General features: G+C 37.9%; 2 protein-coding genes across 9 annotated transcripts in view; one reads left to right on the forward strand and one right to left on the reverse strand.

The window, feature by feature from the left end:
• The window catches only part of INVS (inversin), a 234,741-nt gene extending 215,373 nt beyond the window's left edge, over nt 1-19,368 (forward strand). The window contains exon 18 of the mRNA XM_073021807.1: nt 19,228-19,368. The gene's annotated coding sequence lies outside the window, so the exon portion shown is untranslated. The remainder of the gene's footprint in view (nt 1-19,227) is intronic.
• TEX10 (testis expressed 10) overlaps nt 1-23,299 on the reverse strand; it is a 50,530-nt gene that overhangs the window by 16,420 nt on the left and 10,811 nt on the right. For 3 of the 8 annotated variants that reach the window (XM_037982831.2, XM_073021809.1, XM_007968577.3), the window contains 7 exons: nt 21,648-21,760; nt 11,570-11,808; nt 10,780-10,915; nt 9,438-9,613; nt 7,961-8,138; nt 3,357-3,445; nt 1,954-2,087 (listed from right to left, as the gene is read on the reverse strand). In XM_037982831.2, the coding sequence (XP_037838759.1) occupies nt 1,954-2,087; nt 3,357-3,445; nt 7,961-8,138; nt 9,438-9,613; nt 10,780-10,915; nt 11,570-11,808; nt 21,648-21,760 (1,065 nt within the window). Of the gene's footprint in view, nt 1-1,953; nt 2,088-3,356; nt 3,446-7,960; nt 8,139-9,437; nt 9,644-10,779; nt 10,916-11,569; nt 11,809-21,647; nt 21,761-23,299 lie in introns of all 8 variants that reach the window. The other 5 variants (XM_007968576.3, XM_073021808.1, XM_007968575.3 and 2 more) reach the window with 2 other exon arrangements.

Consider the following 23,299-nt stretch of genomic DNA (forward strand, 5'->3'; position numbering starts at 1 on the left):
TGAAGGCCATTATCTTAAGTGAAACAAGTCAGACACAGACAAGTAGTGCATATTCTTCCTTGTAAGTGGGAGCTAAAAATAATGTCTCCTCATGGACATAGAGTGTGAAATGACAGACAACAGAGACTCAAAAGGGTGAATGGGTGGGAGTGGGGTGAATGACGGGAGATTACTTAATGGGTACAGTGTACGTTGTTGGGTGATACTCTCAGATACCTGATTCACCACTGTACAGTCTTATGCATGTAACAAAACTGTATTTGTACCCCTAAATTTACACGCACACACAAAAAAATAAAAATAAACTTAAAAACTTAGAAATTAAATAAACCCTTAGTATTAATGTTTGTGATATTGTTTGTGTATTTAGTGTAAGTATTTGTAACATTTAAGACAATTTTGCCTATTAGGGCAAAAGATCAGCCTTGTAATTCCAATTTAAAATATGTCAGCCGCTGGGCATGATGCCATATGCCCACAGCCCCAGCTACTCAGATGGCTGAGGCAGGAGGATCACTTGAGCCCAGGAATTCAAGGCCAGCCTGGGCAAAACAGCAAAATCTCTTAAAAAGAAAACACCAGGCCGGGAGCAGTGGCTCACGCCTATAATCTCAGCACTTTGGGAGGCCAAGGTGGGAGGATCTCCTGAGGTCAGGAGTTCAGCAGCCCAAAATGGCAAAACTGTCTCTACTAAAAACACAAAAAACTAGCCGGGAGTAGTGGCGGGTGCCTGTAATCCCAGCTACTCTGTAGGCTAAGGCAGGAGAAGCGCTTGAACCCGGGAGGCGGAGGGTGCAGTGAGCCGAGATAGCACCACTGTACTCTAGCCTGGGTGACAAGAGCGAGACTCCGTCTCAAAAAAACAAAATCAAAAAACACCAAACCAAACCCCAAAACAGTAACAAAAAATACTTTTTAAAGTCAGTAGTTAATTAATTTTGACCTCTGGTTTTAATCTGAAGTTTCATTAAGTAGTACTAAAACATAAGATTTCCGATATTTATATGTTCAATTTATTAGCTATCTCTAAGATTTACTTCAATTATTTGTGACGGTTTGTCAGAAAACTGAAGTATTTGACAAATACTATTACGGTTATTTAAGAAAGTAAAAAAAATTTGGTTTGTAAAAGGAATAAAATTAAATCAAAGTCCTCCTTTAAATGTTTAAATTTACTTAAAAAATAAGACTTGTAGGCCAGGTGTGGTGGCTCATGCCTGTAATCCCAGCATTTTGGGAGGCCGAGGTGGGTGGATCACCTGAGGTCAGGAGTTCAAGACCAGCCTGGCCAAGATGGTGAAACCCACCTCTACTAAAAATACAAAAAATTAGCAAGGTGTGGTGGCGCATGCCTATAATCCCAGCTACTTGGGAGGCTGAGGCAGGAGAATCACTTAAACCTGGGAGGCGGAGGTTGTAGTGAGCCAAGATTGTACCACTGCACTCCAACCTGGGTGACAAGAGCAAAACTCTTGTCTGAAAAAAATAAAATAAAATAAAATAAAATAAAATAAAATAAAATAAAAAAGACTTGTAAACTAAACTTCAAAACTTAAAGAATTTGGGTTTTAAATTTAATTTTAATAAGCTACATAGTAATTCTTAAAACCAAAGGAACTGGTGAATAATCTTCCATTTAAAAAGTCACTTTCAAGGATACCAACTCTTTCTTAAGTCTTATCCTTCAAAACCTCAATTCTTCCTCTTACATAATGCTTTCCTCTTTTAAAAAGACAGATCTATCATTCAAATTGCTGATTTGTTCTGTTCTAGTGGCATAATTTATAAAGAATGTTTCCCTTTTCAAACTTACTTCTCCTATCCAAGATTATAAGCACTTTAAACAAGTATCTTTGAAAAGCTCTCACACAAGGCAATTCACATATAGTAACTATTGCTGGCTGATGAACTGAATTTTAATAATTATCGGTTTCTTTTTAAATGAACTATTACCTCTGTTACATCCCAATGGTGTAAAAATTGATCCAAATCTGTAAGGTAGAGAAGCACAGGGGAAAGCTGTGTCTGGATGACATGAGGAACTCCTCGAAGGCTCTGAAGCCAAGTCAGCTCCTCTTTCGAAAACCCTAATACAGGTAAACAAAGAAAGCCAATTTTAAAAAAAAGGCAGTGACATTTTTCATAATTTTTTAAAAAACAGATGACGTATGTCTTCAAGTGAACATTCTTTAAGCTACCTTGTTTTCTCTGAGCTTCTGCATTTCATGCAATATTTTAAAAAATGCTAGCAATGAAGACAGTTAAATTCATATAATTACAGAAAAGATGTGATCAGACCCAATCTATAATATAGCAAGAAACCGGTTTTACCACTTCTACTAGGGTTTTGACACTTAGAGTGAAAGGCATAATCTTTCCAATTAATAGTAGGTTTAAAAAAGCAAATGAGCAAGTAAAAGCAATAATATACTTCTACATATATATCAAATGCTTTAGGTTCTTAGATAATAGCCCTTCAAATGTTTTAAAACTACTCCATCGCCCTAAGTGTTTTTACTTTGACAATACGTGTATAGTTCATTCAACAATTTCTAATTTCCCTTACCACCTCTATTACACTTGGCCTAACCTACACAAACAACCTGCCAAAATCACTCCTGAAAGGTAGTTCTCAGAAAGATCAGAATACCACTGATGTGGCCCAACCCTATCTACCTTGATGTTCAAATCACTATACTTCTGTAAGCACAACCTAAAGAGGCAGCATCTAGTTTGATAGCCATGTCATAGTACTGACTCCCAATGAGCTTTCTAAAACCACTAAAATCTTTTTGACAACTACTATTATTAAAACACACAGCCTCCCCCACCTCAAATGTACACATTCAAAAGTATACAATAAACATATAGGAGCTTACGTTTATCTTCTGAAATATTTATCTTGCTAGATTCAGCATAGTATTGGAACTGTCAAGTTCTTTTTGGACTCTGACACTATATTAACTCTCCTAATTTCAAGTCTTCAGAAAATTTCAAAGAATCCCATCATTATCCAAGTATAAAATGAAAATATTTAAATAATGCATTTAAAATAATAGTAACAGTACATCAAACTTAAAAATACAATAACATGACATTCAAATAATGCTCAGGGTTTTGATACTCATACTATGAGATTTAAAGATAAATCATCCATCCTCCTGCCTCAGGAGCCTAACAATGTAGGTTAGAAATATTCTTTCAATTTCCACTTACTAATCACAAAAATCACTCCAAGACAGAATATTTATCATCTTCAAAACTGAACCAAACTGATAAAATGGCAAATCTTAGAAGGAAAATTGTGATTCACATTAGGTTTTTTCTTTTTTAATCTGGCAAGTGAATGTGGTTACCTGTAAGTGTGGAAAATAAGAAGCTGAAATAGTCCACATCACTCATCAACCAGTCTTTAGCCGAATACTTCCACCCAGAAAATGATGATCTATAAAAAACAAAGGGAGAAGTATTACCAGAAGTGACCAACTTGACAGACTTTTCAAACGTAGCACAGTATATAACCATTTTTCTTTACTGAAAACAAGTTTGATTTCATAGCTTAAAACCCATATATGCCTTGTATTAATTTCATATCCAAGGGCTCATGTACCATAGTAGAAAAGTTTGAAATTCAAACATATTAATATAAACTTTCATTAAAAAGCATACTTGACCAACATATATAGTATAACAGAAAATTTCCATCCCACTTGAAAATCAGACTCTAAGGAGCCAAGATGAAGTTTTGCTTTTCAGTGGTAGGTTCAGCTGCTATGTATTTACTATTTGATTTTTATAGTCTTACCCTCAGCAAATATGTTTAAACAAGCTTCAGCTTCCTACATAACTAAGCAAAAGTATCTTAATTAGGCAAAGAAAACTTATCTTTAAAGCCACTGTAAGGCAACTGTGTGTTCTTATTCTTAGTAAAGTTGTAACTAGGTCTATTTCACAATAGTGCAGCTAAGGTATTGGCAGAGGACTCAAAAGGAATAGCTAAATGTAAAGCAGCTTCTCATTAAATGAGGATTATTTGGTTCCTCCTATGAGATCAGTTTCTAGCGTCTCCCTTAAAAATTCCCTTCAAGGTAAAGCTAGGAAGAAAACAAATGTCAACCATGGGTGTTACAGAAAGGCTCAGAATAATCAGACAAGCTGATACTAAAAATTTTTTATCACAGACATCTGAATAAATATCAAACAAAATTAGGAACTTCTAATTCACCTATAAGCACTTAGTAATTTTTTTACTGTTATAATAATTGGACTTATATTTATTAATATATATATTTTTTGAGATGGAGTTTCACTCTCGTTGCCCAGGCTGGAGTGCAATGGCATGATCTCAGCTCACTGCAACCTCCACCTCCTGGGTTCAAACGATTCTCCTGCCTCAGCCTCCTGAGTAGCTGGGATTATAGGCGTGCACCAACATGCTTAATTTTTGTATTTTTAGTAGAGATGGGGTTTCGCCATGTTGACCAGCCTGGTCTCAAACTCTTGACTTCAGGTGATCCACCTGCCTTGGTCTCCCAAAGTTCTGGGATTACAGGCGTGAGCCACTGCACCCTGCCTTATTAATATTCTTACGAGGGGACGGGCATAAAATAATGAAAACACTCTTCTTGGGTGTCATTCCCAGGTGATAAGCAAACGTCTATGGGGCAAGAGCACAAGCTAAGGGGGTTATAAAAAGTACAGATGCTCAACAGAAAGAAGTACAAAATAGTGGTTGGAAAACAAACTATTATCTTCTTGAACTCAATGAAAACAGGAAGCCACTGTGCCATCCAGTGGCCAAAAGGGGCAGCAAATTTATTTAACAGCCTATTTAAAATTCTGACCCTGTGAAAAGTGATAAATGACAAGCAATATAGCACACTGTCTTTAAAACTAAACTATGAAAACCATATATACTTTCCAAGCCTGAACACTTCTGTGAGCAAAAGAGGGTGCTGGTGCTGATTATGCTGGGCCAAAAGGAGTAAAATGGAACTGTTCCTGGCAGACCAGGTCATATGTTCACCCTATTTGAAACCCGAGCCAAACTTCCTGGTGCAAGCCAATTTCTCCTTCCTCAGAGATTTTTATCTAACACCATGGAGCATCTTTCCATATTTATACTTTCTGTTCCCCCAATCTGGCTATAAATAAATTGGGGTAGTGGGGTAAGAACTGAGAAAAGGCCACTGGATATTACGATGAAACACCAGAAGTAGAATGGTATGAGGAAAACATCAGATTATAAAAAAACTATAACTAACTGGTAAAAAGGTAGAGACAGCAATTCCAAACACATTTTTTAAAAGCTGAGAGAAAATAAACATGAATGATTTCTAGCTGATGGGTTTTTAACACATGGAATCCCTGCTTAGGTGGTACATGTCCTGCCATTAGACAAATGCTTTAATACAGATGGCAAGGTATCAGAACTACAAAAATTGAGCTAAACTTGATCTCACAGACCAATTAATGTGACAAGATAAAAATCAGAATTGAGTAAAGGAGTACTGCAGAAAAATCAATCTGGCAACAGTGCACAGGATGCATGGGACTGAGAAGCAATATTTTAAGAGTGTAAGTGGCAAATAATTTAAAAGTTCACTTTTATAGTCATGGTCAAGAAGAGGAGTTATTTTGAATAAAAAACTAAAGATATGAAGTAACCCAACATATATATGTCTGAATGAACTAACCTTCAGTCCTTGTTTTAAGATGGAGTCTCCCTCTGTCACCCAGGGTGAAGTGCAGTGGCACTATCTCAGCTCACTACAACCTCCGCCTCCTGGATTCAAGCAATTCTCCTGCCTCAGCCTCCTTAGTAGCTGGGGTTACATGCACGAGCTGCCATGCCCAGCTAATTTTTGTATTTTTAATAGAGATGGGGTTTCACCACGTTGGCCAGGCTGCTCTCAAACTCCTGACCTCAAGTGATCGCCTGCCTCAGCCTCCCAAAGTGCTGGGATTTACAGGCGTGAGCCACTGCACCCAGCTAGTCTTATTATGACCCTATGAAAAGTGATAAAATGATAGTGCCATGGGCTCAACAAGGCTAAAATGTCCTAATTTTGTATTCTTTTTAAAAAGGGACTACTTTAGATGGGAATAATACACCTATATAGAGAGAAGTCTACTAATGGACTCTGTACAAATACTAAAAAGCAAAATTTAATTTGGCAGACTTTAACTACAATGACAATCGTTTAAATATGAGTCCGTATTATCAGTATTTGTAAAATTAATATATTTTCCCAATTCTCGCCACTCATCGCCACAAAAAGATAAAAGGAAAAAAAAAAAAAAAAACCCCAAGATTTTAAAAAACATCCTTGACAAAAGTTACTAAACATAAGTGAACAGATGTTGAGGAAGACATTAAATGCATCTTCCAAGGAGAATCAATTTCAAGAAACATTCAAGGGGTGATTGAACTGAACTGAATCTAAGTTATATCTAAGAACAGAGTGCCCTCTACTGGAAGTCAAATAAAAAACAAGCACTTAAGTTACAGAAAAAAATTTAAAAAATTTAACTTTTAAAAGGCCTAGCACTTTGCTTACACAAAACAAAGTGCAATTTTTTAATATCTAAAAAGAAAAAACATGGAAAACTAATCTAACATTTAAAATTCTTAAAAAATATGTCCAGGCCCCTTTAATGGGCATATACAAGGAAGAAATAAACCTAGAATTTTTAAATACAAACAATATTTTATTTATGTTTTGTTCTCTGTTTTGGTAAAAGGCGAATTTACTGTCCGTTTTGAAGCACACTTCCAGTGACCAGAGTTAAATATCTGTCCTATACTGGTATGAAGAAAGTCTATTAAAAGCAAGCTACTCTTATCTACCTGAGATAGGGGATCTATACAAGAAAACTTTTCAACTACAGCCTAGATTTCTATTTCTGCCTAAAACCACATCAGACCCTTCCCACAACCAGTAATACTGCTGAATACTAAAATACTATGACTGAAGATATACACATGAGGATACTTCCAACACGAGCAGTATAAAACCTTTCAGAGTTTCAGAGTAAAATGGCTATGGAAAATGGCATGTAGTGTTAGCTACTTTGGAGGCCAAGGCGGGAGGATCTCTTGAGCCCAAGAGTTCAAAGCTGCAGTGAGCTATGATCATGCTACTTGCACTCCAATCTGGGTAAGAGTGAGAACTTGTCTCTTGAAATATTAAAACTTTTTTTTTGAGACGGAGTCTCGCTCTGTCACCCAGGCTGGAGTGCAGTGGCACCATCTCAGCTCACTGCAACCTCCGCCTCCTGGGTTCAAGCAATTCTTCTGCCTCAGCCTCCTGAGTAGCTGAGACTACAGGCACGTATCACCATGCCCAGCTAAGTTTTGTATTTTTGGTAGAGATGGCGTTTCACCATGCTGGCCAGGCTGGTCTCAAACTCCTGACCTCGTGATCTGCCCACCTTGGCCTCCCAAAGTGCTGGGATTACAGGCGTGAGCCACCGCGCCTGGCAAAACTTTTTAAGAAAGGTTAAAATGGTAAATTTTATGTTATGTTTATTATACCACCAGGAAAACAAAAGTGAGAGATTACAAGTAATTCCTGGTCTCAGTCCACGAGCTTATTTAATTCACCAGCTACATTAAATTCTGAGCTCTCTGAAGAAAAGGGCTATATTGCAATTCCATAACAACAAAGGTTTGAAGTATGACACCCTCACCTACCAATAAATCCCTTACTACACACTTTTGTTAATTCTATTTCAACTCTTATTCCAACCTATCTATAAAAATTATTAACCAAGTAATTTGAAACAGTCTTACTCTTGTAAACTTACTCTACCTAGTGATATCAACAGTTTTAACTGTTGCATTAAGAGTAAATGAAGGTAATATATGCGACTTCAAAAGCCTTCCATAATTCACAAACTACCAGTAAAAGGGGGAAAAGATTATACACTTAAAATACAGCTCACTTCAGCATGCTACCTCATGTGCAGTATCCCGATAAGCATGGCAGCCAAACTTGAACTGAGTCTTCCCATAATACAGCAACGACTTAACCGAGAAAGCAGATCAGCAGGCAGACTGGGTAGGAAATACACAAGCTGAACCAAACGCTGCTGAGAGTCTGCAGGGAGAACCACCACAGCACCTTCTTGTGGATCTAGTGAGGTGGATAGACATATTAACATCAACTATGAAAGACAAGCAAACCAGAGATTAATAAAGCAGATCAATTACTTCCAGTGAATTATAGGCTAACATTTTATGCTGAATTTTATGCTGAATATCAATTACATAAAAGCATAATTATATTAATATCATCAAACACTTATGTATGGCTTGTTAAGCTACTGCATAAAATAAAATACCAAACATAATTTATTTAAAGATTTAATATCCAAGTGTCTTGTTAGAAATAAAAACTTTCATGGGGGTAAAGAGGAAAAGAGATTGGGCACAAAGTAAACAAGCAATTTTGCTAAACAGTGACAATTACAACATCAACCTGACTTCAAGCAAAAGACTTGGTTTGCTGTGTGTATATTACACCTACATATATATGACCAATATTGAAAAATACATATTTAAAACTATAACCCACAAAAGGTGGAAACCACTCAAATGTTCATCACTAGACAAATGGATAAATACCAGTGACATATCCATACAATGAAATACTACTCAACAATAAAAAGGAATAAAGTATTGAAAATATTATGCTAAGTGAAACAAGCCAGACACAAAAGGCCCCATGTTATGTAATTCCATTTATAAGAAATATCCATGATAGGCAAATCCATATAGACAGAAAGTAGATGAGTGATTTCCAGGGGCTGGGGGAAGGAAGGAGTAAGGATGAACTTTCAATCAGTACAAGTTTCTTTCTGGGATGATAAAAATGTTTTAGAATTAGACAGTGGTGATAGTTAGTTGCACAACCTTAGGAATATAGTTTTTAAAATTCATTGAACTGTATACTGTAAAATGGTGAATTTCATAGTATGTGAATATTTCGATAATGATATGTATACATACATCTCAGTTATGTTTTAATAATTCTGCTTAAAATATTAGTTAAGTCAGTTCCAGATGAATAAAGAATATATGAAAGTCATACAAGATATTCATTATAATTAAATAATAAAGATACGTCTTGCCATCAGAGCAAAAGAATTTTTAAGTATCAGATTAGTTTTGAATTTATGAATAGCAAGTGGTTTGAAAGACAATTTAAGAATGCAATAAGAATGCAATAAGCATCAACAATCATTAATCTTCTATATCCTAATAAATACTGAAAATGAATTTGCTGTCTGATGTTTTGTTTTGGCAATTTAACCATGGTATTACTAATTTAGACTAAGGGAAAGGCAAAACTACAGAGCTCCCCTTAAAAACTTCTTTTGTGTATCAGGGTGGACAAATGACTACCTACGCCATTAAACAAATGAACTCTTACCATAAATTCGGAGGGCAGTAGCTTGCAAACTTTTTAGTAATTCTTTATTTGCTCGTGCTGCAGCGGTATGAATGATATCAATAAGCTGTGTAGAAAGCTCAGGATTTCGGGAGCCAAGATGAGCAAGTTGCAATGGTAAACCAGCCAGCCAACGGGACAGCACTTTACTACGGTATCTTAGAAAGGCCAAAGACACCTTTGTAATTCTCAAAGACAAGGGAAATAAATTTAAACCAAAAAAAAAAAAAATTTAAATATATCACAAAGTGACTAATTATGTAGCAATAATACCAAATTTATTCATTTAAACATTTGAGAACCCACAAGATGCCAGCATCATTTTCCAAGGCTTTACCCACTAAATTAACGTTAACTGGGGCAGTATCTAAATTGTATTCTTATTTTGAAGGATAAAGACACTTAACTATTTATCCTAATTGGTGGTGTTATACTATATTAACAAATGTACACATTCACCGTAAGTTGCTCCCATACAAAATGGCTTCAAACTTGTGCTATTTTTATTTCTTTAGAATACTTGCTGGAGTGCAAATGTCTTGAATAACAGTGAACATTTTTACTGGGTCCCCTGAAAGGTTGGTGATTCTATCATGGACTTTGCTGTCAAGACAGACCTGAACTTAAGTCTCAGCTCTGCTACACATTAGCTACATAACACTCACCAATTTATTTATTTTCTGCTTCCTTCTGTAAAATAGAAGCTAACAGTATTCACCTCACAGTAGCAGTATGAAGATTACTGAGATTATGTAAAGTACTTGGCTTAAAGTAAATACCCAAATACGTTACAACTACTACCTATATATGTTGAGGTCTCCCAAATCTGTATCTTCCTCTCAAACATTTCTGACTATGCCATATAAACCTCAAACTTACCTTACTGAAAAATTCCTTAGTCCACTCTTTTGTCTCTCTCTGATAGCACCAAACTAAGCCAGAAACTTTCTCATCTTCTATTGCCCTCACTCTTATCCCATATGCCTCAGTATGTCACTAATGGCTAGAGATTCAACCTCCATAATTTTTATGGGAAGGGAAGAGAAAGGGCTAAGATGGTTCCAACTGTCCCTTAGCTATAAGTGGACAGGTGGAAATGCACGCCTAAGCAGTCTTTTATCTGTTCAGATATGGGTATAAAGTTTACTGGCACTTTATGTATGCTTCTTTTAAAATTTTGTATCATTTCCTAAATGCAAACAAGTAGGATTAAAAAGAATGAACTTCTCCAAAGATTTAATCTCGCTAAAATTATTTAAATATTTAAACAGACTACAGAAAAACTCAGCAAGAGAAAAAGAAAGGAAAAATAACAAGATTTTACCTGAATCTACAAGATCTCAGTTCTTCTGTCTGATAGATTTTACTGAAAAACTTCAATAACAAAGTCCGAACTGGAAGGATAAGGCCCCTCTGCTGATATAATGTATAAACTGCCTTAATAAGAGTCTCTGTGTCCTCTACAAACAGAAAGAAAACAACTTGCATATGAATCAAAAAATGTTTAACAGCCCCCAAATTCCTCTGAATGCACCGAAATACTTTACTTTGTTCCTATGGCAAAGCCAATTTTAGCCACAAACTGACAACTACCATTGAAGTCCTATAGCAATGGCCTAATAAAAAAGTCAAACCAATTAGTAGTTACAGTATAAATTTTCTTAACAACAAACCTAGGAATGACAAAAACCGGAATATCAGAAAGGCGATTTAGATGGGAACTACATAGGAAAACTTTGTTTTTAAATCAAAGAATAAGTAAGCCACTCTAAAACTGACTTAATATAACTTAACATCAAGCTAGAAGAAAGGTAAAGAGACAGGGAAGATCCATGCCATATGAGTCAAGGGATAAAGTTCTCAAATTCTAGTCAAACTAGATCAGAAGAGGGTAGAGTCTTTATCAATTTGCTTCAGAGTGGACCTACCCACTTACAGATACTCTGAGCCATAAACAATTTCAGTGTTCAAGTAGACAGTAGCTACCTTTTAGGGCTTGAATATAATTAGCCTGACTACATGGAATGATTACAAGCCATCATTTCAAAGCTAGACCTTAAGATAGCACATGTAAGAGCTCCACTCTTAAATAAGGGCGAAGTAGCATCACCTACCTCTGTTTGGTTGTATTTGCATTAACCTCCAGGATACTCCCAGCAATCTGTTCAGTTGCTTACTATTTAGCCTAGAGCCATCTTCAAGGGTCTCTGTTACAAATTTCCTTATCATTTCTATCCAACTGCAATCCTTCTGCAAAGTTGACGCATTTGCCAGGGAGACCATGATATCAGACAGTGTTAAATTCAGTAAGAGATGATCTATGTTATTGGAGAGAACTGTGCAATGCTTGATGCTAGAAACAAAGACACACACATCTATAAAGCGTTACGTCTACCATGACTGCTTCATTAGAATACTTAAAATAATCTATCAGTGGAGTTTTAAAAAATTCCCTTCTAGAATTAATAGACGGCCAAGAAGATAGGTGCATAGGCAAGACTTAGGCCACAGTTCTACAAATAAACCATTTCATTATGGAATCAGAGTTGTTAAGAAGGTACAGAGTGTATACAGCTCAATTCATTACTCAAGGTGCTATTCACACAAAACGTAAATGCCCTTTTAATATTGCCTGGGAACTTGAAAGATAAAACTTAAAAACTCTGACACACCTGATTTAAGGCAGATAATTACATTTGGATGGAAATCACAGCAGATCTTGGCTCTGCTTTTAACTAATCATCTGACTTAAAAGAATCACTAGTCTTTCCTGGCCATAACTTTCTCATATGTGAAATAAGGAGACATATCCAGGTAAGCACTGATTTGAAACAATTCTATAATTCACATATTAATATCGGTTTATTCACTGTAGCCAAACAAAACACAATTTCAAAAAACCTCAAATAAAATATTTTAATAAAAACAAAATTTGCAACTTGGAACACACTCATTTCAGACTGTGGTATATTCAACAGCAGAGCTTATTGCTTTCATGTTTAGAAAAACATAAAGCTGGCTGGATGTGGTGGCCCATGCCTGTAATCCCAGTGTTTTGGGAGGATGAACTGGGAAGACTGCTTGAGGCCAGGAGTTGGAGACTAGCCTGGAAAACACAGCAAGATCCCATCTCTACACAAAATAAAAGTAAAATTAAGGCTGGGCACGGGAGCTCATGCCTGTAATCCCAGCACTTTGGGAAGCCGAAGCGGGTGGATCACCTGAGGTGAGGAGTTCAAGACCACCCTGACCAACATGGTGAAACCCTTGTCTCCACTAAACACAAAAAAAAATTAGCCGGGTGTGGTGGCACATGCCTGTAATCCCAGCTACTTGGGAGGCTGAGGCAGGAGAATCACTTGAACCCAGGAGGCGGAGGTTGCAGTGAGCCGAGATTGCGCCGTTGCACTCCAGCCTGGGCAACAAGAGGGAAAACTCCATCTCAAAAAATAAATAAATCAAAATAAAATAAGCCAGGCATGCTGGCAAGTGCCTGTAGTCCTAGCTACTCAGGAGGCCGAGGCAGGAGCATCATTTAAGCCCAGGAGTTTGAGGTTACAGTGAGCTATGATCACACAACTGCACTCCAACCTGGGCAACAAAGAAAGACCCTATCATTAAAAAAACAGAAAAGAAAAATGTAAATTTGAATGAACCCATAAATATCTCAAGTCAATCAATTTTAAAGGAAAAGATTAATCCTAGTTAGTCTTGAGCAAGGGCACAGCAGTGAGGAACCACAAATACATGAGAAGGGAAATAAAAGAAATCTGGCATTATCAAGCATCAAATGTAAGACCAGGAATGACAAATGAGCCTGGAAAGGTAAAATGGAACCAGGTTACAAAGAGCCAGAGGCTAAAGACATCAAAATTAATTCTGTAAGCAAAGGAATAACATGGTTGCAAGCTTCTTTCAGAGACATGATTGTGTGGCTACAAAAGGGAAAATCAGAGTTACAAACTACAAACAAAGAAGCAGTTGTGGGGCTACTACAGCACTCCAAGCAAGAGATGGCAAGTCCAAGAACCAGGGTCAATGCTGGTATGAACTGGGAGAAGGAGGGCATTTAGAAAGAACAAAAATTAGCCAGATTTGAAATATGCTTAAATATATACAAATATATGAGTCTGAAGATGGTGGAGACAGGAGGAGTAGTCATCAAGGGTTCTAACAGTACTGACTAAATTGATAGAGATGATGAACAAAAAGGAGCAGAGAGATCTAGAAATTAATTCTCCGTTGGATATGTTGAGCCTAAAGGATCATAATCAAATCCAGATGGAGATGGGGCCAACAGACAACTCAGTGTACAAGTCTGACACTGGAAGAAGTCTGAGCTATTTAATAGAAATTACCCACGTGACTGCTCCTAGCTTCAAAGAAAGCTGGGAAATCTGTTTTTTATTTTGTGTAGTGACACGTTCAGATGAAAATCAGGAATCCTATCATTAAGAAAAGAGACAGTAAACACTGGGATAGACTTGAAACATTTCTTCCCCACAGGCAGAGCTTTGGAAAATTTACCCTAACTTTATCTCAGGCAGCATAATCTATTACGATCCAGAAAGTCTCAATGGACATCTGCAAACTTGGGAGAGTTCCTTCTGCTCCTCCAATAACATATACAGAAATTTCAAAGACTAAATATACCAACCAACAATTCTAGGAGGAAGGCAGATCTCTGATGAAACTTCAATTTCCAGTAAAAGTAGTATAGGTAATTACAATATTGCTGAAAATAACTAGAAGTGCAAGATTCCAGCACTCAAGGTTTAGTCCTGAGGGCAACTGCCAGTGCAAAAGAAAAAAGCTGCAAAACTAAGGCAACCTTTTAGTGGCTCCACAAGAAAAGGAAGTCAAAAGTCAAAGCCTAGGGCCTACCAAGACATCCCTACCTTTTTTTTTTTTTTTTGGAGACAGTGTTGCTCTGTCGCCCAGGCTGGAGTGCAGTGGCACGATCCTCCCACCTCAGCCTCCTGGGTAGCTGGGGTTACAGGAACATGCCACCACACCCCGCTAATTTTGTATTTTTAGTAGAGATGGGGCCTTCACCATGTTGGCCAGGCTGGTCTCGAACTCCTGACCTCAAGCGATCCGCCCACCTTGGCCTCCAAAAAGGCTGAGATTACAGGTGTGAGACACTGTGCTCGGACAACATCCCTTCCTTGAGCTTGGCCCTTTAAGGTTTCTCTCCCAGGAAAGTAAAAGTAAGTCTTAAGATAAACTTGAATCCTAGTTCTGCATCATTCTAGCAGTTTAAAGAATAATTCTTCCTAAACTAATCTATAGATAGATTCAACACAATCCAAATCAAAGTTCTAGCAAGCTATTTTGTAACTGTTGACAAACTGATTCTGAAGTCTACATGGTAACGTCAAAGACCCAGAATACCAAACATAAGACTAAAGCAAAACAAGCGGGGCATGGTGGCTCATGCCTGTAATCCCAACACTTTGAGAGGCCAAGGTGGGAGGATCCCTTGAGCCCAGTTGAAAATCAGCCTAGGCAACATAAGGAGACCCCATTAAAAAAAAAAACTCTAAAGCAAAACAAAGCGGGAAGACTCACATGCCCTATTTTCAAGACTCACAATAAAGCTACAATAAGCAAGACAAGATGGTATTGATGAAACAACAAACATACATAAATTAATGGAACACAGTCCCAAAACAAACCCATGAAAATACAGTCAACTGAATTTTGACAAATGAGCAAAGGAAATTTAATGGATAAAGTATAGTCTTTCCAATGAGTGGTGATTGAACAATTGGAAAGAATTCTAGAGCTGAAAAATAAAAAATGAAAATTCCGTGGACTTATGTTTGACTACAACTGAATAAAACTAAATAATTAAAAACTGGAAGGGATAAAGAAAAGATTAAAAAATAGGTGGAGGATTCAATAAGTAGATGTAACATGCATTAAATTAGTCTTGAAAGAAGAGAAATTGGCAAATGTTTAAAAGATAATACGTTTTTCAGAACTGATGAAGACATTTCATTCAAGATTCAAGATATCAGTTAAGTCCACTGAATCCCAAGCAGAATAAACAGAAAAGAAAACCACACCTGGATACATCACTGTGAAATTGCAGAAAATGAAAGACAAGGAGAAAAACTTTAGGGGAAAAAAAAAAAAACACAGGTAAATCCTACAGTATCAACAGTTAAGACTCATAGCTGACTTCTTAACGTAACAATGGAAACCAGGAGACAGTAAAATATCGTCAGTGTGCTCAAAGAAAATAACTGCCAAACCTTTATTAACCCTGCTAAAACATTCTTCAGAAATGCGAGAGAAATACATTTTTATGGGGGGAGAAAAAATGAACTAAATAAGACTCTAAATGATCCCAGGCAGGACTGAGATAACATGAAAAACATGAAGAACAAAAAGGTAGTAAATATAATGACAGAATTCATAGTGGTAGACAGAAGTTTACTAAAGTATCAATTTTTGCTTGAAAGCTCAAATTTTATCAGTGGCAACAAATGCCATTTGTTTTTCTGGAACTAATAGCCTCACTTTGTTCTTTTTTTTTTTTTTTTTTCCTGAGATGGAGTCTCACTTTGTCACCCAGGCTGGAGCACAGTGGCACTGTCTTGGCTCACTGCAACCTCTGCCTCTGGGCTTCAAGTGATTCTGCCACCTCAGCCTCCCAAGTATCAGGAGTTACAGGCGTGCGCCATGACACTTGGCTTATTTTTGTATTTTTAATAAAGACAGGGTTTCACCATGTTGGCCAGGCTGGTCTCGAACCCTTGACCTCAGGTGATCTGCCTGCCTTTGCCTCCCAAAGTGCTGGGATTACAGGTGTGAGCCACTGCGCCTGGCCAGTCACTTTGTTTTTTGTGAAAGCATGTGCCAAATACCCAAATCTGAATAACCACTGTTTGTCAGTCATTTTCTTCAAGTTAAAATCTAGTCCATTCCAGGAAAATACAAGTAGGAAAATCCCACAGGGCTATTTCCTTGAGACAATCATAGTTCTTTGATATGCAGCAGAAATGCTTTATGTACACTTCCCATTCATCACACAGAATATTAAAAATATGCATTCTCAAGGGTCATGACTTTTTTATTCTTTTTGGAGGAGTCTCACTCTGCCACCCAGGCTGGAGCGCAGTGGTGTGACCTCGGCTTACGGCAATGTCCATCTCCAGGGATCAAGCGATTCTCCTGCCTCAGCCTCCCGAGTAGCTGGGACTACAGGCGCCTGCCACCACACCTGGCTAATTTTTTGTATTTTTGGTAGAGACGGGGTTTCACCGTGTTAGCCAGGATGGTCTCAGTCTCCTAACCTCGTGGTCCGCCCGCCTCAGCCTCCCAAAGTGCTGGGATTACAGACGTGAGCCACCGCACCAGGACAAGGGTCATGACTTAATACAATCACTTATGTTTACTGCTTATTAAGGACCTTCTTAAGTGAAACTGGCGTGTTGTTTTTTTAAACTGTGAGTCTCTGGTGGTGAAGAATATAATGTCTACTAGTATAGTTTGGTGCCACTGTCTTAATTCATCCTAAGATACTAACAGTTTTACCCACCATTGCTTTTGTATCATTAGTGCAAATGTCAAAACAATGAAAAATGCAAAGAATGTCTTTTTTTGAGATAGATGGTGATGATCACACAATGTGAAAGTACTTAATGCCACTGAACTGTACACTTAAAAAGTGGTTTAAATGGTTAATGTTATATATATTTTACCCCAATAAAAATTAATTATATCATTTTTAACTTTGTATTTCAACTTGAGATTTAAAAATGTAGACATCAGGTTAAAAATACAGGCTGGGCACGGTGGCTCGCCTGAGGTCAGGAGTTGGAAACCAGCCTGACCAAGATGGTGAAACCCTGTCTCTACTAGATACAAAAAATTAGCCAGGTGTGGTGGCGCATGCCTATAATCCCTGCTACTTGGGAGGCTGAGGCAGAAGAATTGCTTGAACCCAGGAGGTAGAGGTCGCAGTGAGCCAGGATCGTGCCACCGCACTCCAGCCTGGACGACAAGAATGAAACTGTCTCAAAAAATAAAATAAAATAAATAAATAATAAAAATACATTGGGGGTACATGAATAAGAAGTGCGAACAACACTGGCCTAGATCAGGGGTCCCCAACCCCAGACCACAGACTGGCACCGGTCCATGGCCTGTTAGGAACCAGGCCACACAGCAGGAGGGGAGCGGCAGGCGAATTAAGATTGTTCTGTATTTACAGCCGCTCCCCATTGCTCACATTACTGCCTGAGCTCTGCCTCCTGTCATATCAGTAGTGGCATTAGATTCTCATAGGAGCATGAACCCTATTGTGAACTGTGCATGCATGCAAGGGATCTACACTGCATGCTTCTTATAAGAATCTAACGCCTTAAGATCTGTCACTGTCTCCCATTACCCCCAGATAGGACTGTCTAGTTGCAGGAAAACAAGCTCAGAGCTCCCACTGATTCTACATTATGGTGAATTATATAACTGTTTCATTACATATTACAATGTAATAATAATAGAAATAAAGCGCACAATAAATGTAATGCACTTGAATCATCCCAAAAACCAATCGTCCCACCTCAAGTCCGTGGAAACATTGTTTTCCATGAAGCCAGTCCCTCATTAGCAAAATGGTTGGGGACCATTGGTCTAGACCACTGTTGACTTCCCTAACTTTGATTTGTGCTGCTGTTCATAGGCTATTTGCTAAGCATTTAATGCACTTACTTAAAAGCAGCCTGTAGGCTCCCCAAAAATCAATCATGGGGGGGAATCTTTTGAAAAGCAGGTTATACTGGCAATCCATCTTTGCTAAAAATCCCTCCATTTCATCATCTCCATCTCCTCATAAAGTTAATTCCTTTTCTTTTTTTCTCATTTATATCTCAGCACACTGTCGCTTCCATCAGGGCAGCCTTGCTAAGATGGTCCTCCCCTCGTGAAAGATCAGGACCAACACCTTACTACATACTCCTGTATTAACCTAAGCTCTTTCTTCACTTATTTATCACAGTCAGTCACTGATTAAAGAATCAAGTAAAATAAATGTCTTTTTCATTAGACCGTGCTCCACGAGAACTGGTACTCTACCTATTTCCTTTACCATGAAATGCTCAGCAACTAGTACAATAAGTGCCTTGCACATAAGAGTCCAATAAGTTTCTTTTTTTTTTTTTTTTTTTTTTGAGACGGAGTCTCGCTCTGTGGCCCAGGCTGGAGTGCAGTGGCCGGATCTCAGCTCACTGCAAGCTCCGCCTCCCGGGTTTACGCCATTCTCCTGCCTCAGCCTCCCGAGTAGCTGGGACTACAGGCGCCCGCCATCTCGCCCAGCTAGTTTTTTGTTTTAGTAGAGACGGGGTTTCACCGTGTTAGCCAGGATGGTCTCGATCTCCTGACCTCGTGATCTGCCCGTCTCGGCCTCCCAAAGTGCTGGGATTACAGGCTTGAGCCACCGCGCCCGGCCAAGAGTCCAATAAGTTTCTTGAATGACGATACACCGATACATTCTTCAGTAATTTATTTACACTGAAGTCTACTACATCCTAAACATCTAAACCACAATTTAATCACATTTTGATGAAAATTATATACAGAATGCCTTATCTGAAAAAATACACGTACATGTAATTCTCCATCAATACTTCAAGAGTTCATGGATTTTTCTGAAGCTTACCTATGAATCCCAGAATAAAAACTCTGGTAAGAAAATTGTATGGAGGAAAAAATCTAACATCTTGCTCAATAAAGTGTGTCTTTGATTCTGTCCCCTCAACTCCAGAAGCTCCCTAGAACAGTTCTGACTGAACCAAAAGTCTTCAATGCCAAAAGGATCTGAAGATGAACTCCTGAGTCAAGAAACGGCTTCCCCATCAAGGCCAGGGAAGAGCAGAAATCAGACTAGACCCAGATCCATGCTCTCCATCCATTTCCTAATCCTGTAGCTTTCTTGTATGCTATCTCCTCTAGTTACAATAGTCTCATCCCTTGCATTTCCGCCTCCTGAAACCATATCGACGTTCATACCCAGTTGAAATACTATGCTTCAATTTAGCTTTGTTTATCCTAACAAGCAGTGATCTGTCTCTTCCTATGAATTCCTATAGCACTTAGTTGTACAGTTCTAATAATACTTTTATACTGCTTTGTGTTACATATGTAAATTTACATATGTAAATATTAGTTACTGAGCTACTGTTTCGCAGCTTCAAAGTCACCCTCTATACTCTGCTTTGTGACCCTAGGGTTGGGACTCTGGGACCCAGATTTTTTCCTTTGTAGATGGTTTATTAGGCTCTGCCAATAAAGGGGTGATACAAAAGGCCTAGAAAGCTGTAAGAGGAAGACAGGACACTCTTCTGTTTACTTGCTAGCTTTGTTTTTGTTTCCTATTGCTGCCAGTGTCAATCAGCAGCTCTTCTTCAGGTCATTTGCAGTTCGTTATAGTAGCCATGGCAGACTCCAGTTTGTAGTTTTACTGACACAGAACCAGAATCATCATGCCTCTCAGAAACGTCAGCACCAGCCAGCTACACCCCCTTTTCAGAGTACTGGACCCCAGCCCTATGGGATTCTTGCTCTCAGCTCAAGATATCAGTACCTGCTGAGGAGCATCCCCTTCTGAGAGGTTACAGTTTTGGCTCCCTTCCTCCACGCTTCTTCCCTTCTTTGTTCTCCCAGTTCTACAGGTACTATCTGCTTCCCGCAGTTGGTACCTCCATAATACCTAACTTCCTTTGTATACATAGTTAACAATTATTTATATTAAATTCTCTTGTTAAAAAATCATTGCACTCCAGCATGGGTGACAGAGCGAGACTCTGTCTCAAAAAAAAAAAAAAAAAAAAAAATCATTGTCACAGTTTCTGTCTCATGACTGGACCCTGACACACACTCTTTTATGATTTAGAATATATCTGCTTAAGGCTGGGTGCAATGGCTCATGCCTATAATCACAGCACTTTGGGAGGCTGAGGTGGGCAGATCACCTGAGGTCAGGAGTTCCAGACCAGCCTGGCCAATGATGAAACCCTGTCTCTACTAAAAATACAAAAATTACCCAGGCATGGTGGTGCATACTTGTAATCCCAGCTACTTGGGAGGCTGAGGCAGCAGGATCACTTGAACCCGGGAGGCGGAGGTTGCAGTAAGCTGAGATGGTGCCACAGCCTGGGAAACAGAGACTCCATCTCACCAAAAAAAAAAAAAAAAAAAAAAAAAAAAAACCATATATACACACACACACACACACACACATATATATATACACCTATGTACCTATATACATATATAAGTATATATATGTATACACATACACACACACACACATATAACTGCTCAAGAGAGAAAGGTACAAGGCTTAAAAAATCTCTTCCAATCACAATACTTTGTTCTACCTTGTTCACAATAAGCAACAAAACAAATATTTAGTGAATGAAAGAAAAGCTCTTATGCCTGAAATAGCTATATTGCTTCCAAGCATATCCTCTGAACCCTGCTCAAAAAACCTCAAGGATTCTCTAGCTAGTGTATTCCTTTTGATATATTTAAGAGCCTTTGACAGACTTTAAGATCCCTTGCAAGTGTTTGCTCATTTACAGGAACCACAGTATTAGTGTTTTAGCTTGTACCTGCTTGTCAAATTTCATTACATAACTTGTTCTCACATTTATTTGCTCTTACTTGAGGCAGACATTTTAAATAATTTCTAGGCTTACTTTTTTTTTTTTTTAACCTTCATCTTCTAATCAATTACCTTTTATTTCTGATTTTTCTCCAATTGCCCTCCTTCCTTAGAGATACTAACATTAGTTTCACTACCAGGTTCCTCATGTATAAATGAGAGCAGAACTAGATGATCATCAAGATGTTCTCCTGCTTAAGAGGTTCGATAATCACACAGTGCCTCACCCAAATAAACCATACACCTTCGTCACTTCTATTAAGTTCGTATTTACGTAAATTGATACATTCATCTAGCACAAAAAAAAATCATTTTACACACTTAAAAAAAAGAAACTGTTAATCCCAAGGCTCAAACTGACTTGTCCAAAAATCAGCCTTACTACTACTTTTATTTTCACAAAATCTAGACATAAACACGCAATAGTGTAGAAAGTTCCATATTAAGGCTAATTATCTCCCGATAATTTCAGGTTAAACAGCTTTTCAAGGTTATATAGTGAAAAAGAATCATAATACCTTTTATTTGGCTCTTTCCTTTTGTGCTTGGTTATTTCTTTTAAGGCATATGGAAAACGACTCATAAAATGGTGTTTGAAATCAATAAGGTAGTTCTTTCGAAGCCATGATTCCTATTGAAATAGCAAAGATTAGAAAAATCTACAAGAAAAAATGTAAAATAACCAATAAAACTTGAAGAAAATTGACAACTTGTCAAATGTCCCATCATAATTCACTATCTACCAGTAATATAATCTGTAAATAAATTTTAAATTCAGAATTAACTGTTAAAGCACCCAGTTTTCATCTATAGATCCTTTTGGTGCTTAATAATTACTTCTATTTGCATTCTGTCTGCTGCTTAAGAGAGAAAAAGTGAAAGTATCTGAGATTAAAATTCTGAATTTGGACCACTAATGCAATGTTTATAAAATATACAAGAAAGTCTTTTTCCATGATGTCCTATCTACACCATAACTCTATTCTCCAGCAATTCCATTATTTAACAGTTTCACAAAGCAACGCATTTCCTTAAAATGCTTCAGTAGTATTGGTGAATTTATCATTTCCCTCCTATGGAAGCACTGTCTTTCTAATTCCAAATTAGAATATTCTTTATTTCCTCTTATCCAGGGTAACCAACCATTCCATTTTGTCAGAGACTGAGAAGTTTCCTAGATGTGGGACTTGAGGTGCTAAAAGAGCTGGTCACCCTACAGCTCAATTTGTTTTTTTTTTTTGTTTGTTTGTTTTTTGTTTTTAGAGACAAACTCTCGCTCTATCGCCCAGGCTGGAGTACAGTGGCACCATCTCAGGTTACTGCAACCTCTGCCTCCCAGATTCAAGCGATTCTCATGCCTTAATCTCCTGAGTAGCTGGGATTACAGGTGCCCACCACCACGCTCGGCTAATTTTTGTATTTTTAGTAGAGCTGGGGTTTCACCATGTTGACCCGGCTGGTCTTGAATTGCTGACCTCAAGTGATCCGCCTACCTTGGCCTCCCAAAGTGCTGAGATTACAGGCGTGAGCCACTGCGCCTGGCCTTACAGCTCAATTATTGTTCCTCCTTAGTATCTTTACTGGGTTCTCTTCTTCCTGACTTCTAAATGTTTGGATTTGCCCAGTAATAATACTTGAATCGTTTCTGCCTGAGCTCCAGATTTTATATACAAATATATACTTGACATTTCCTCTTCAACTTCTGACAAGTATCTTAAAACCAAACATGAATAAAACCAAATTCTCCCTGCCAAATGACCTTCTTTCTCATTTAGGCGATGTAACACTGGCCTCATCCTTGACTCCTCTTTCCATCATTATACATACCAGCAGTCTCGCTGGCTTTACCTGGATCCAGCTACTTATCATTTCAAACACTAGACACCAGGTCACCATCATCTTTTATTTGGATTACTGCAATAGCCTCCTAACCAGTCTCCCTGTTTCTCCTCTTATCCTCCAAAAGTCAACTTCCCCACACAACAGGCAGGGTGATCTTTTAAAACATAAATCGTGTTTCAAAATAATACAGGAAGGGGGAAAGGAAACAAATATATACACATGTAGGACAGGACTGGTCATCCAAGAGATGATGGTTGCTAGAGTTAGACTGTGAGCAATATTAAATTTAAATTAAATTTAAATTAAAATATTAAAGTTAAATAAATAT

Source organism: Chlorocebus sabaeus, chromosome 12 (assembly GCF_047675955.1).
Source record: "Chlorocebus sabaeus isolate Y175 chromosome 12, mChlSab1.0.hap1, whole genome shotgun sequence".
In the NCBI taxonomy this organism is placed as follows: Eukaryota; Metazoa; Chordata; class Mammalia; order Primates; family Cercopithecidae; genus Chlorocebus; species Chlorocebus sabaeus.